Source organism: Chrysemys picta, chromosome 14 (assembly GCF_011386835.1).
Source record: "Chrysemys picta bellii isolate R12L10 chromosome 14, ASM1138683v2, whole genome shotgun sequence".
Classification (NCBI taxonomy): Eukaryota; Metazoa; Chordata; order Testudines; family Emydidae; genus Chrysemys; species Chrysemys picta.
In genome coordinates this window covers 9,446,916-9,462,804 of record NC_088804.1, presented here as the reverse complement: position 1 = coordinate 9,462,804, position 15,889 = coordinate 9,446,916, and the positions used below count along the sequence as shown (strand labels likewise).

The 15,889-nt window shown below is 47.5% G+C and overlaps 1 protein-coding gene across 5 annotated transcripts in view; it reads left to right on the top strand.

Moving 5' to 3' along the window:
- Positions 1 to 15,889, top strand: part of NLRC5 (NLR family CARD domain containing 5) — a 99,414-nt gene that overhangs the window by 80,582 nt on the left and 2,943 nt on the right. For 3 of the 5 annotated variants that reach the window (XM_065566953.1, XM_065566952.1, XM_065566954.1), the window contains 10 exons: positions 2,443 to 2,526; positions 4,188 to 4,271; positions 4,875 to 4,958; positions 5,922 to 6,005; positions 7,731 to 7,814; positions 8,949 to 9,032; positions 10,540 to 10,623; positions 11,192 to 11,275; positions 13,135 to 13,218; positions 15,125 to 15,208. In XM_065566953.1, the coding sequence (XP_065423025.1) occupies positions 2,443 to 2,526; positions 4,188 to 4,271; positions 4,875 to 4,958; positions 5,922 to 6,005; positions 7,731 to 7,814; positions 8,949 to 9,032; positions 10,540 to 10,623; positions 11,192 to 11,275; positions 13,135 to 13,218; positions 15,125 to 15,208 (840 nt within the window). Of the gene's footprint in view, positions 1 to 2,442; positions 2,527 to 3,294; positions 3,404 to 4,187; positions 4,278 to 4,874; positions 4,959 to 5,921; positions 6,006 to 7,730; positions 7,815 to 8,948; positions 9,033 to 10,517; positions 10,624 to 11,191; positions 11,276 to 13,134; positions 13,219 to 15,124; positions 15,209 to 15,889 lie in introns of those variants that run through there. The other 2 variants (XM_065566955.1, XR_010592521.1) reach the window with 2 other exon arrangements.

Below are 15,889 nucleotides of genomic sequence, written 5' to 3'. Positions count from 1 at the left end.
TCATGGATGAGTGTAACTACACAGATGGCTGGTAGACATCAGCTGGGGGAGAAGTATGAATTCCTTAGTATTTGCAACTAAGGATGGGCAGAACAGGATTAGTAATGTGTGATTAGGGCAGGGAGAGCAGGGTTCTGTGTACAAGCAAGTGCTTTGCTATCCTCAGTACCTCTGCAGTATGTGTGAACACCCGTGTCCCACTGCAGTTTCAGGAACCACATTGCAGTGTTAGAAGATACACCACATCCAGGAAGGTAGCACCTTCTAGTGGCAGCAGATGGCATTTACAGAAGCACTTTTATGCCTTGCTTTACAACCACCCATGAAAAAAGAAGAACAGGAGGACTTGTGGCACCTTAGAGACTAACAAATTTATTAGAGCATAAGCTTTCGTGGACTACAGCCCACTTCTTCGGATGCATCCGAAGAAGTGGGCTGTAGTCCACGAAAGCTTATGCTCTAATAAATTTGTTAGTCTCTAAGGTGCCACAAGTCCTCCTGTTCTTCTTTTTGCGGATACAGACTAACACGGCTGCTATTCTGAAACCACCCATGGTACACCTCTGACTTCTCCTGTTTTGGAGGGCCAGCCATAGGAAGCCATCCAGACCAAGACCTAACACTAGACCAAGACACAATGGTCCTGAGAAATGCCAGGAGAAGAACTGAGTTTTTGGTTCTGTGACTGAACTGAAAAAATCCAGAAAAAAATTGTTTCTGGTCAAACAAAACATCTTTGACCTGAAACTAATTTGTCAGTTTTTTTTTTATTTTGTTTTTGGGTGTTTTTATCCTTTTTTGTTTTGTTTTTTTAAAATAAATCTAGCTAAATTTCTAAATGAAACATTGTTTTGAAACGAAAAGTCAGAATGTTTCCTTTTGAAAAAGTAGAAATGTAAAGTTCAGTCGACCCAAAACTACATTTTTTGAGGAATAAACTATTGCAAAGAATTTTGCTCAGCTCTAGTCATGAGTGTTGCAACCTAAAGATCGTAAAGTCAATTATTTTATCATTCATATCACTGCGGAGGCATCACCCTTAGAAAACAGCATCCTTGCCCCAAAGATCTTACAGGCGAAAAGTTGCAGAATTGTTAGTGTCTTGAGCCTGCTTATTTTATTTGGTTCTTATAAAGAACCCTGAAAAATCAACACCTTTTATAATGAGAGCAGGTAAAAGAAAATTAAAAGAATTTCTAAAACATTTTAATTCCGATGTTTTTTAGAGGGACTGACTTATTTTATTTTCCTAATTTTCCACTGATTTTTGTTTTATTTTTTGTATTCATTTTTCTACATTTAATACACGGATTTTCTGACATCCATGTCACACAATCAGACATAAAACCCAGTGTTGTGGCCATCAGTGAAATAACAGGATATGCAATTTAAAAGAAGATGTTTTAGCAGTTATTGGAAATCTCACTGGGTTTTTTGCAATTTTATTGTTATTAACATACATTAACTTTCCATACAGGTATTAATAAATCTTATTTATAACCTGTATTTGTTACCTGCAAAAGAGACCTAGTTGTGATTGGCCAGTCTTTAATCATTATCAGTGTATTTTGTTCAAATTCCCAAAATAGTAACCACCTGTTACAAAAGCGATGTGACCCCTGATATAAGGATGTCTGTTATTTTCCCATTATCAAATTTTTATTTGCTTTAAAAATTGGTAATATCCTCAAATGAACATTTTCATTTTGGGGAGGAGGTGGGAATCTCATCATGTGACTAAGCTGTCCAGTCAAAATCTGGAATGCAAAAAACAACCAACCAAACAAAACAACCCATAGAAGAGCAATAAACTTTCCCATCATAAATTTCCATTGAGAAATGAATATATTGGCAGGTGGGGGTAATCTCAACATGCTTTCACGATATTTTGGGTTTTGAAGCAAAAATGAAGAATTCTTACGTCTGAAACATTTCTACCCGTCTCTGTTAATAATGATCCTGCAATTCTTAGCCTTTGTAATTGCTTGAGGTCTCAGAGAGGCAGCTCTTCCTTTCTCCAGGTCTCCTGGGGACAGTTTTGGCTGAAAGGGAATGAAGAACTTGCCTCTCATGCTGTGTATGTGTTTTATGCACCTTTGGCCTCATCCCGCACCCATTGAAGTCAATGGCAAAACTCCCATTGACGTCAGTGGGGTAGGGTCTTTGTAACACCAGAAAAGAGTATTTCCCATTGCAATCTCCTCAGCAGCCCCACAGTGTGGAGGACACAGGGCTGCAAAACGTTTACACGACAGTTAAGAGGCTTCCCTTTGCTAACCCTGTGGGATCAACATAACGACACGGCTTCCATAGAGAGCTCTGACGCTGGCCTCCATCAGCCTCCCATTGGTTTGACAGCTCCTGCCTAGCAAATTGGTCACGGTCTGTGAACTCTCCGTTTAGATCTGTGCACACTCATTCCGGTGTCCATTTGCCTCTTAGCCTCGGCTCCCTGGGACTCGATGACACGGCCATTCTCATGCTGGTGCCAGGACTTCACAAAATGCCTTTACTGAAAAGACTCCTGTAAGTATGTCTGCGCAGGCCTTCATATACTGTAGTGTTAGCAGGGCCATAGAGACACTAGCGAGAGAAGGAACTTTTGTGATTCATTCCCTGAGCATCTCACATTGATGCCTAGCTTAGCTATTACGTAGTCTCTGGAGAGCAGATTTAGCCCTAAGGAATCTGTGTACGTTCTATGCACTGTGCTAGACTCAAGAAGGAAAGTTTCCATCGTGAGTATGTCTGACCTCCTTGTAGACAGGCCTGCTATCATAGCAGCAAGGAAAGCTGGGCCTGTGTACATGGCCCTGGTTGGGGTCTCAGGAGATGGAGGTTCATTTCTCCAGCTCTGCCACTCACGCTGTGTGACCTTGAGCAGGTCTGTGCCTCAGTTTCACCTCTGTGCAATAGGGGTAATAATCCTCTCCCTACTTCACAGGTTTGTTTTGAGGATAAGTTTGTTAATGTCTGAGTCACTTGGGTACTGCAGTCTGAATCCTTCCCGTGCTGTCAAACATTGCTTTGGGCCTAACCAAAACTCTGCCACCAGTCTATCCTGGGATAATGCAGTGAGGGGGTCAGATAAATACTAACCTAAAGAGATAACTATCTTAGCACAAAGGTGCGGCACTGTTCTACAATTCTGCAGTGACGCTAGCAGCCGCTGCACTATTTGCGTCATTATTTTGCTATTTTTGGTAGTCCCTACTTTTATTGACTAAGTAATGATGAAGTAGCATTTTAAAAAATATTTAAAATTTAAAAAAGTGTCCATCCTCCTCTTCGCAGCAAATACACTGAGAAGAGGAAACACTCAGGGGCAGACTTGCAAAGCTGAGCACAACAGATGCACCCGTAAAAATTCACATGCACCCAGTGAGCCCAAAAAAACTCCCATGTAAGTCCAGTTAATAGACAAACTTGTAGCCAAGATCATAATTTCCTGCTTTGCGGGAGCACGGGGGGTCTTTCACTTGCACAGCCATCAGAATCTCCAGTAGCGATAGCATTACAGTTATAAGAACAGAAGTACTTGTGGCACCTTAGAGACTAACAAATTTATTAGAGCATAAGCTTTCGTGGGCTACAGCCCACTTCTTCAGCTGCATATAGAATGGAATATATATTGAGGAGATATATATACATACATACAGAGAGCTATATGTGTGTATATATATCTCCTCAATATATGTTCCATCCTATATGCATCTGATGAAGTGGGCTGTAGCCCACGAAAGCTTATGCTCTAATAAATTTGTTAGTCTCTAAGGTGCCACAAGCACTCCTGTTCTTTTTGTGGATACAGACTAACATGGCTGCTACTCTGAAACCTGTCATTACAGTTATGTTACAGGAAACCACGGAGTTGATCATTTCACTGTTAAGTAGACTGTTCAGTGGTTACCGTGGATACATGCAGCTGTTTCAGAGGTTGATGGTAGCATATTTTTTTCAAGCAGAGCGATGCATTGCATAGATTTATTTTTTCTTTTTGAATTCCAACACCAATGCGCCACTTGCATTCCATTTATATCTCTGTTCTTGAAGCCTTAAGTGGGACTCAGATGGCCCACAGGCCTTGTGCTGGCCCTCTGCACAGCGGTGAAATTCATCCTTTATCCAGAAAGCCATGCCACTGAATAACAGTCTAATGTGTGGTATTTTGTGAATATTCTTTCCAGCTTGAACAATAACAATGTCGGTAGTGAAGGCTGCTCCCACCTGGCCGAAGCTCTGACGAATGCTCCTCATATGGAAGAAATCAAGTGGGTTCCTCCTTTCTTGTAATCTCTCTGCCAGTGATGGGGATGGATTATAGAGCTCAAGTCAGGGGGTGTTCTTAGGTGCAGTTATATGAAAGAAGCAAGTTTTATGGGGGTTGCTTATGCTCTAGTGTCTGGGCTGCTTGAATTAGAGATGGGATCAAACCAAAACGTCAGATGCAAAATCTGAGCAAGTTTTGGTCTGATCCGAGCTGAGGCGCTGGCACATGTAATTGCATATAATGGGTTCAACCGAAACGCCAAGTTTGAACCCCCTCTGTCAAACTTTGGATCAAGATCTGTGTATTGTAGCTGTCTCTGAGAACGGGTCCCAGTGCTCCCAAGAGCTGGAAACGTTTGAATCTAGATCCAGTCTCAGGCCCTTTTCTTGTTGTTAGTTTTCTTCATTGCAACCAAGCCCTGTCCCTTCTCTAACACAAGACGCAGTGAAAACAACCCCCTTTTTGACGTTTGAAATTCATTCAGCTGTGACTAGTGAACCAATTGTGGTTCCCTCCAGCAGATCAGGGCTGTTAAACAAGACATTGCGCTCAGTGGGAAACTCAGCCTTTTCTTTCATAATGTGGCTTTTTTTTCCCTTTAAAGTTTAAGCCATAACAAGATTGAACATGCTGGTCTGGAAAAAATAGCCACGCTCCTGCCGGAATTGCAAAATCTAAAGAGAGTCGAGTGAGTCGCTTTATATTTCGGGTTGAATAATGGGATTAATTAGAGTTAGAGCTCAGGTTGGGGGGAATGTTCATGTCTGATTTTATTTGACCTGCATAGAAGGTACTGGGAAGGCTCCCATATTGACCGCAATTGGCTTTGTGACTGAAGGTTGCTGCCATGTCCTGCCTGGGCAGCACAAGTCTCTCCCGTTATTGGAGACCTGGAGGCCAACGGTTGGCTATGCCGCAGGGAGTGAATGCCCCGGTGTGTTGGCCTGATAGGATAGTTGTACACTTCCCTAGCCCATGCATTACACCTCTACCCCGATAACGCTGTCCTCGGGAGCCAAAAAATCATACCGCGTTATAGGTGAAACCGCGTTATATCGAACTTGCTTTGATCCGCCGGAGTGCACAGCCCCTCCCGGACCGCTGCTTTACCGCGTTATATCCGAATTCGTGTTATATCGGGTCACGTTATATCGGGGTAGAGGTGTACCTGTTCTGTAGCTACATGGAGGGTTTCAGCCTCAGCACGTCCCATCACCGCTACATTTATTTCCTAACAAAAGTGTGGGAGGGGGGAAATGGAGAAATTTCTCTTTCTGGCCAGTTTCAGCTGGTAAGAAAATTCACCCCAAATCTTAGGCCATGAAGGGGTCACCCGCTGAGAGAAAAAGCAGCCATAGGCTCTCCATGCCAGTGCTCTGATGGTCTAACCTAATGCATTAGAAAGCCTTTCTCTTCCAAGCTATTTGATGGAGAGACCTGTGTGTCTCTTGACAAACTTTTGGATTGGCATCTCCGGGCCTGCTTCAGTGGTAGCTCGTTATTACGCTGCCCTGCGCTCCCTGTCACGCCACTCAGCCATGAAACAATCTGCGGCGAAAGCGCCATTCATGCCACGGCTTAATTTGTATCTGGTATATCCTGGCTCCTTTCAGCCATTGACAGACTCTGCCTGTTTCCATGTGTATTGTAGCCTGTCGTCGAACAGCATTGGCCCAGCTGGAGGGGAGTTGCTGGTGGAGGCTCTGGCTCGCTGCAGGCATGTCGAGGAGTTACTGTGAGTCCCACATTCACACTGGCTTGTAGAAAGTTCTGAGGTGTCACATCTGCTCTCCCCAGTGGAATCAATGGGCTGTACAGACTCTGTTAATGGAGTGGAGCCCAAGCCTGTGCCTTGTACAGAATCATAGCTAGGATTTCAGAAACACAGGGCCTAGAGCAGAGGTGGGCAAACTATAGCCCATGGGCCGCGTCCAGCCCGTCAGAACTTTTAATCCGGCCCTTGAGCTCCTGCCGGGGAGCAGGGTTGGGGGCTTTCCCCACTCCAGCTGGGGAACGGGGTTGGAGGCTTTCCACGCAGCTCCCGGAAGCAGCGGCATGTCCCCCCTCCAGCTCCTACACGCAGGGGCAGCCAGGGGGCTCCACACGCTGCCCCTGCCCCAAGCGCCGCCCCCCACCTGCAGCTCCCATTGGCCGGGAACTCCACGTAGGAGCCAGAGGGGGGCATGCTGCTGCTTCCGGGAGCTGCAGGGGCGGGACTGCCTGGAGCCCGCACCCCTGAGCCCCCCCTGTACCCCAACCCCCTGTCCAGCCCTGATCCCCCTCCTGTCCTCTGAACCCCTCAATCCTAGCCCAGAGCACCCTCCTGCACCCCAAATCCTGCATCCCCAACCCCACCGCAGAGCCTGCACCCTCAGCCAGAGCCCTCAACCCACCGTTACCCCAGTCCCGATCCCCTCCTGTCCACTAACCCCTCAGTCCCAGCCCAGGGCACCCGCTGCACCCAACCATCAATTTTGTGAGCATTCGTGGCCCACCATACAATTTCTATATCCAGATGTGGCCCGCAGGCCAAAAGCTTTGCCCACCCTTGGCCTAGAGTGTGCCACACATCTGCTTGATGTGTATGTTACCTACGAAATAAATATGAAAGCTGTATAATTATTACTATATTAAAAATGGGGGTTGGGGCTGATTTGAGATTTTGTTAGCTGAGGACCATCGCTGAATTTATTACTGTTCATCTAACTCCCTATTAGTTTGCAGAAGAGAAGTGTCGATATCCTATAAAATAATAAAAATCTTTAACCAGAGTGGGGGAAATCATTTCTGTTGCAGTTAAAATGTATAACCCACCCAGTTAGCCTCCAGATTATAGGATATTGGACTAAGCTCATGCATCAAAAAATATAATTACAGCATAAGGCCCCCGTCATACCATGCAGTCAGCTCACGGCGCATGTGAGTCAGTTGAGTCAACAGGACACCACATGGGTGCTGGTGGCATAACACACCTGTGTCGCGTCCCCATCAAGTGGCTAGTGCCCATCGAGGAAAGCAGCCTACTACTGCTGGGAGCTGATGGAGTTTCTCCTTCAGCTCAAGTAGCAGAAGATCCTGACTGAGTTCCTACCCTGCAGTCTGGATTGAAGGAATGGGGCCTAATCTCTATGTCGATAAAAGGGAAATAACAAGTATTTGAATTATTTAATTCACCTATTGGTTGTATGACTTAGTGGTAATTGCAGTGGTATCAGGAAATATAACCACAGGGTAATTACACCATGCTTTAATTGACTGTTTAATGACTGAATTATGAAGCATAACTATTATTTCAGTCTGTAGGTCTATTCAGTCTCCAAAGGGTTAAGTAAGGACATTTATGTTCTACCCTCAGCATGTGCAGCTCCTCTTAACTATAACAGGAGACACACCGACATGGATGGGAGTGGGGAATTAGGCCTGTTAGTTCGTCATAAATAATGTTTCATATTGTTTTCAGATTAGCCAGGAACCATGTCGGAGACAAGACGGCAGCGAGACTCTCCCTCTCTCTGCCTAGCATGTGCCACTTGAAGATCCTTCAGTAAGTGCTTGCTTCCACTTCTGTACTCACATTCCAAGAGGCAGGGCACCCCGGAAATCCTGGGACTGATAAAAAAGAGACTGAAAATGGAAGCAGGAGAACAATGAATCGGGGACATGGTTAAACAAATCTAAAATGCATGAAGTGAACAAAGACTTGCCAAGACCAGGTTTCATTACCTACCTGCTTCCAATGCTTCCTAACACAGTTTGACTACTATTTATTGCCAGATGTCTTTACGGTAGTGTCATTCCATCATAAAAACTTTTCCTCATTCCCACTAAGCTCTTGGCCTCGGTAAATACCTTGTGGCAATCAGTTCCACAGATTAGTTAGGAAATGTATAAAAGACTTCCTTTAATCAGTTCTGAATATGTTACATATTAATGCTGTTGGGTGTCCTCTTGTTCTCATCTGACGAGAGGGTAAATAGGCACATCCATCTGGCCCGTCATTATTTTCTCACCTCTTATTTGTCTCTTCTCTAAACTGAGTAGTGCTAAGTTTTTAATCCTCAGGTGGAAGCCTTGCCAAGCCTCTAATCAATAGAACACTGCCCTGCTCTCCCACAGCAGCAAAACAGTTAAACGACCCTAATTTTTCTCTCTACTATCTTAGACCAAACTCCCCCATGCCATGGGTACAGGTCAAATACGCTGTGCCATGCAGCTTTTAATTTCCTGGGGGCATTGCCTCTTATGGTGACTGGCCGATCTTTGTCCATCATTTATTAATGTAGCGCTAAATCTCCCTGTTTAACTACAGCTGCTTTGTGAATGAGCGTCGCGTGTGAAAAGCAAGGGGAGATTACCTGTGAAATTTTAGCCCCGTTTAAGTCAACTGGGAGTTTTGGTTTGACTTTAGTGGGGTCAAGATTTCACCCTCCACATGCACTGAGGTGAACGAAGGTACATTGGAGTGGCTCGATAGAGTACAAATTGCTAGCCACATTCCGATCACTGGTTTGTCGCTGTTCTCAAGGTCTCATAAAGAAGGGTGCAAATGTCAAAGATAGGGATTCCGGTTGAATCAGTTCTGGAAAAGCAGCTGTTTCTTTGACAGGAAGTCGCATATACAAGGATTTGTTCCAGTTTTCTTCTGAAAAGTTTGTGTCTGAATTTCTTCTCTCACCAGTCTGCAGTCCAATAACATTGGTTCACTTGGAGGAACACCGCTGGCCAAAGGCCTGGTTGAATGCCAGCAGCTAGAAGAGATAAGGTAGGTGCTGTTGGGAATTAATAGGGATGTGTTAAGAAGTAGGACTCGGTGTACCTCTGCCTGTTGGTCTGGATTATATATTGGCTTCCCTGTAAAACTAAGCCCTGGTCTACACTAGGGTGGGGGATCAACCTAAGATACGCAACTTCAGCTACTAGAATAGCGTAGCTGAAGTTGACGTATTTAGGTCTACTTACTGCAGTGTCTTCCCGGCACTGAGTCGACTGCTGCCGCTCCCCCGTCAACTCCGCTTGTGCCTCTCGCCGAGCTGGAGTACCGGAGTCGACGGGAGAGCGCTCGGGGATCGATTTATCACATCTACACTAGACGCAATAAATCGATCCCCGATAGATCGATCACTCCCCGCCGATCCGGGGGGGTAGTGTAGATGTACACTTAGCGTACAAACAGTAGTACACAGTTACGTGTAGAATTTACAACTATGTAGGTGAAATCCTGGCCTCGTTGAAATCAATGGCAAAACTCCACTTGCTTTCACTGAGCCCTGGATTTCACCCATGGAGTTTAAAGCCCCTGTGCAAATGCACAGAGCCTGTAGGTCAATCCTGCTTCGTGCACTGACTTACAGAGCGTGTTCAGGGAGACCTTCCCTGCATATTCCCTCTTTGCGACACTGGTATCAGGATATTGCTCTCTTAGCATCACCTTCCGCCCGCCAGCCTAGGCCCAAATGTGGGATGCTGTGTGTGACAGGAGGTAACACGTAAAATAATCAGACAGCTTTGGGATGCCTTTCTTTCAGTCTAAAGGACTCCTTCTGAAACCTCTAGGTCATGATGCTTTACATCTGAAGTAAATAATTTTCCAAAATAAAACTGACAGGGACATGAAATTCGAGGCAAATGAAATTGCCCTGATGCCATGCCCTGGCTTATTTCATCAGCAACCTCTAGGTTAAATGACAGCAGGGTGCCACCTGCTGGTAAGTGTGAGAATGCACTTGCCTTCTGCCCCAGGATACACTTCAAGCTGTCAGCGATGTCTTTACACTTCCAAAGAGTTGAGATAACCTTTGGTTCAGCCCCGGAGACACCAACTAGAGACTGTCCTATGACTTATTCTCTCCCACTGCAAACAAATGGGCAGAGTGAACCATTGATCCCGGGTGTGTTTTACAAAGCAACATCTCTCTATCTTAGGTGCTGACATGGCCCGTTTCTCAGTCTTTAATGCATTTACCTTTACAACACGCAGTGAGGCAGGGCAGTGCTATTGTTCCCATTGTACAGATGGGGAACTGAGGCACAGGGAGGTTAAGTGACTTGCTCAAGGTCACACAGGAAGTTTGTGGCAGAGCCAGGAATTGAACCTCGGGTTCCCGAGTCCCAAGCTAGCCACTGACCATCTTTATTCTTCTCAAGCCCTCACCTCAGCACTACTGTTTGTTAAGGAATGGGGTTGCTTTTTGCCAGCGTTAGCAGCTCAGTGTCACTTCTCTGATCACAGCTTCTTACAGCCACTCAGTGTGTTCTGACTGTCCTTGCAGTTTGTCAGAGAACAGCTTTGGGGAAGGCGCCATCCGCACCCTGTCAGAGGGGCTTCCACGATTCACCCGGCTCAGGAAGATTGAGTAAGTCCAATTGCGTGAGGCACAGTGGATCGGTGGTTCTCTGAACAAGATTTCAGCGGTGACCCAGCCAGCAAGGCTTGATTCTCCGCTGGTGTTGACTTCAGTGGACCTATGCCCATCGACACCAGCTGGTCCAGGGGGTGTGGTCTGTGGCTGCTCTAATTTAAACTGAGGGGAGAATTGGCCTCAGGCAGCCCCATGGATTGATGAGCGAGCACAATGGCGGAATACAGTCACTTTCCCTGCCTCTTTCAGACCCAGAGAGTGGGGCCTCTAACAGCTGTGTAGACACTCGGGCTGGAGCTTGTTTCCGAAGCCTAGGGGTGGGGTAGGTTTCGCTGCCCTCACCGCAGTGTCTACACAGCTGTTTTCAGTGCAGCAGCACGAGCCGGAGTCCGTAGAGCCGGGCTCCGAGGCGTGCTGCCACGGGTTGTAAAACATGGCGTAGATGTTCCCAAGGGGATTCCAGACAGGCGAATGGAGTCCCTGACGTTTCCTGCGATAAACTGCCTGCCGGCCGTGTGGACCAGCAATTCCATTTGTGTTTCCAAATCCTGCTTCCCTTTAGACTGAAACTGTGTGGAATCAGCGATGGCGTTTCCAAACATCTTGCCCTCGGCTTCAGTCGTTGTCCCGTCATTGAAGAGATCATGTGAGTGCAGGGCGTGGGTATATATCTCGCCTCGGGGCCCGAATATCCATTTCACACTAGTTAGCACCTGCCTGTCTTCTGGTTACTGTGCACGTTCATTCCTGTCTAGCTCTCGTGGTATCTTATTGAAACCTGAATGGAAATTGCGGGTCAGTGGAAATGAAACCCAAACCTTCCTCTTTAACGGACGCCCCTTACTGCCGGCATCATGGCATCTCGTATGAGAGCGAGAGAAGCAGGTTACTGGTCTGGATTCTCTGCTGCCCTGCCCCGTTGTAAAGTGGGTATGAAAAACTACCAGATCAGAATGGGAGCACAGTGTACATTACGACAATTCCCTAACCGTCTAGCAGGGGCTCGCAGCTGACTTTCTACATTCACAATCACTCAGGTGATATGTATTGAACTGGTTATTGTGTATGCGTGTCACTGCCTTCCATTGGATGGAATCAGAACTGCTCAGCTATGTGTCACAGCCCCTATACTGCTAGCGGGTAAGGAAGAGTCTCCTTTAGCTGTAGTGTTATCAGTTTCTGGTTTTGGAGCAGGCAGTCCTGAGTTCTAACCCTTCTGTCACCAGGAAGCTCTGAGTGGCCATGGGGTGCAACAGAGTAACACTTGTGAATTCCCTAAATGGCCAGGAAATTGTTACAATATAAGGCCCCGATCCTGCAAAATGTCCCGATTTTATAATAAATGGTGTAATCACGCCAAAGCCACAACTCTGCCCTGCTGCCAGCCCTGCTTCCTCCCCCCCCAGGAGGGAATTGCCACCGCAACCCGGAGCAGGCAGGGGCACACGGACTGGGCACCCTTGCCCCAGAGGTAGCAGTGGCATACCCTGCCCCCCTGTAAGAGCTGCAGTTTCCTGCCACGCCAAACTGCTGTTGGCTCATTTCAGCACTGCCAGCCCTTGGATGCTGCTGCCGGAGGCAGGAACCAGCCTCTCTGCAGCCGGCTCCATGCGCTTCTGCTCCCTGCCACCAAGATGAACCGCCTGGCTAGAAACGGTGCCTCTGCATTGCGACAAGGTGCACGGAGCCGGTTGCAGAAGGGCTAGTCTGTGCCGCGGATAGCAGCATCCAAGGGCTGGCAGTGCGGAAATCTGCAGCAATTCTAAAAAGTTGTGATGTCGACTAACAGTTGCGGTTACTGCAACAAACCCCCCATTTTCATAGAGTCTCACCGCTACGCCATTTGGAACGTCCCCCTGCTCAGCGGGTGCTGACGGCTGGAGTCTGAGCCTGTCCCCTTCCAGTCAGGACAAAAACTCCCTCGGTGACAAACCAGAAAGCAAAAACTCTCATCCTCTGAAAGGTCACATGAAATCCTGTTATACAGAGCTCAGAATAAAGGGCAGGTCGGAGAATTTTACGGGCGCTGTTGTGGGCCCCATTAGCTACCGCCTGCTGTGACAGTTTAACACCATGAACAGACCAAGGAGCTGCCTTGCTCTACCGTTCTGAGCTGATGTACAGGAGACCCGAATCTTGATTAGTCTCACTCCCCGGGCCAGCTGGCCCACAGAATGAGCAGCACCCCACTCAGTTCTGTGGAGTCCTGTCTTGCATAGGAAGATATTGTGGCCATGAGGTAGTTCCTCAAGGGGAAGAGTAGAAAGCAGGGGGGAAATAAAGCTTCCTGAGGCTGTGACGGGGAAAGTTTCCCCCTAGGGTCAGAGCAAAATAAACGCTTTCCCTTGCTAAAATCTTGTGGTTCACTGTATGACTTTGGCTCTCTAAAATCATTGTGCTAGTATGTGATGGAGACTGCACCAAAGCGCTGCTGCTGTATCTCTGGGGCTTACACTTTCATTTGCCTCAGGTGACCAACCAGCTGATGTTTCTGGTTTTATTTAGATTGTCGTGGAACAGTCTTGGTGATGAAGGTGCCCTGGAGCTGGCCACGGTTCTCCCGCGAATGGCAAGGCTGAGGATGCTAGAGTGAGTGTGACGTGGCAATATCAAGTACTGCCCCAGGGGAATTTCCATATATGGAATCACAGACCTTATTAAATAGGAGACATTTGTTAAAGGAAATAGCTATAAATTGTAGACACGAGAAAATAGGCTTCCACACAGCTTGAGTTCTTGCTTAGTCTGCTTTGTTTACCAGGGACCAAACTATGCCTAGAACTCTACACAGTGCAGAAAGACATCTAATAGCTCAATAATGCACTGCAAGTACACATGTAATTATATTCACTAAAGAAATATCTGTTGACTACGAGTTGAGATTCAAAGTTACGATGAAAGGAGAGAGAGAGAGAGAGAGAGAGAGAGGATTTGGCTCAACAAGGAGTTTTCTTGAGGTTTTTCACCATAAAATGGATGTAGTTAAACTTAATTTTCATTGTTAAATGTTTGTTTCATTCATCTGGGGCCAAGGAAGCATTAGTTGGTTTCTAAGGCCTTGGCTACACTTGCAAATTAGAGTGCATTAAATCAGCCCCGGGCGCCCTAACTCCTGAGGTGTCCACACTGGCAAGGCACATAGAGCGCCTGGACTCAGCCGCTGGAGGCTCCTGGTTAATCCACTTCCATGAGAAGCATAAAGCTTGCTGCGCCCTGGCTGAAACGCCCAGGTGTCAGTGTGGACGACGTGTTGCATTACTGCGCTGTGATTGGCCTCCGGAAACGTCCCATAATTCCCTGAAGTCAAGTGGCCATTCTGGTCATTGTTTTGAACTCGGCGGCAGGCATGCAGATATCCCCTTTCAAAGCTCCGTTTCTGACCGCCAGCGTGCTTATCTGCCAGGACACAAAGCAACCCATTACTGTGGAATGCCCCTGCTGCAGAGGCAGGCGTTTGTGCGTGTGTGTGTGTGTGTGTGAGAGAGGGAGGCGGGGGATGGGAGCTGATGTTGGGGTTTCCCCCTGCCGCTGTCTGAACTTACAAGACAGCATGCTGACACACTCTGCCCCCCAAAACACAGTCTCTCCTCCCACATACACACAACACGCTCCACCCTCCCCCCCCCATTTGGAAAGCACGCTGCAGCCACTTGCACACTGGGATGGCTACCACGATGCACTGCTCTCTGTGGCGTCTCAAGAGCTGCTAATGTGGCCACGCCAGTGCGCTTGCAGCTGACAGTGTGAACACACGGCAGCGCTTTCCTTGCTGCGGTCTCCGAGGGCGGCGCTCTACATCTGCAAGTGTAGCCATAGCCTTAGGCTGTTACATGCTCAGTTTCACTGGCTGTAACTCAGGGCTTGTCTTCACAGCACAGTTAACTGGAATTATAGCTTGAGTGTTACCCCTAACTCAACTCCCAGCCACACACAAAAATCTCTAGCGAGAGTCAAGTGGTGCTTTAAGCTAGCGATGCAGTGGGGATGCCACCACGCCAGCTATCAGCAGCTAATCCGGTCAGTGTGTGCTGCTAATCCGGTCGCTCTGTGTAACTCCCAGTATTTTGATATGTGGTCACTGTCACTCAAGTTAGGCTAGCTTGAGTCCAGTAACTCCAGCGAGAGCCGCCACACTTCAAAATGGAGCCTACTTCCCTCCAGCCAACTGCTGCAGTGGAGACAAGCCCACAGGCACTAGCAAGAAGGCCATGTTTGCAACAAGGGGGTCTGTTCCTGACAGTCCTTGGCACTGATCCTGGAGTGGGATCCACTGAGGTTCTGCATAAATGCAGGGGTCCATGCTAGCAAATCTCAGGCCATGGTGAACAGCCGCGGTGCCCTTTGCTTTTGCAAACAGGGAAAGGAGGAAGGAGAACTTCTGACCCTGACCCATGTCGCAGAGCATTGCAGCCTGTGGTACATAGCAGAAGCTTAGCCGATCTTTTCCTAGCCTGTTCTGAAAACCATTTGCACATTCTCTTTCCCTTTCTGAAAGTCTGGACAATAACCGCATTTCAGCCCGGGGTGCCACAAAGCTAGCGGAGGAGCTCGCCAAGTGTGGTGGAATTCAAGTCATACGGTGAGCATGCATCTCAGGTGGCACCAGGGTCTGGGGGCAGTAGCACTTCTGTAAGGGTGATGGCGCCCCACTGGCCAGTCAGCATTAGGTTCGCTGGAGTGGATGAGGACACTAAATTGGGCCCAGACCTAAAAACATTGTGGGCTTCCCAGACCGACTCTTCCCCGCAGAGTAGCTCGCCCTTCTCAGAAGCAGTCATAGCAATAAGTGATGGAGTTCCCATCCAGAGAGACATGGTGGGTGAGGTAATATCTTCTATTGCAACAACTTCTGCTGGGCCGGACCTGAAGAAGAGCTCTGTGTGGCTCGAAAGCTTGTCTCTCTCACCAACAGACGTCGGTTCAGTAAAAGATATGACCTCACCCACCTTATCTCTAATATCCTGGGACCGAGACAGCTACAACACCACCGCCTACGTCCCATCTAGCCCATCCTTTCGGCCAGTGTGAGATTGGTCCTTACCATGCATTTTCTGTTGCTCTGGTTTTCCAGGGGACTCCCACCACTCCCCTGGGGAGGCTATTAGACAGCTTCATACATCTCACTGTCAGGAAGCGTATCCTGGTATTGCATTTTCCCTTCCATTTTTCTACATCTTGTTACACCCGATTGTACTCCCTTGTGTTCTCCGCCAAACAACCCATCTTCGCTCTTGGTGTCTACATCCTTCCCATGCTTGGA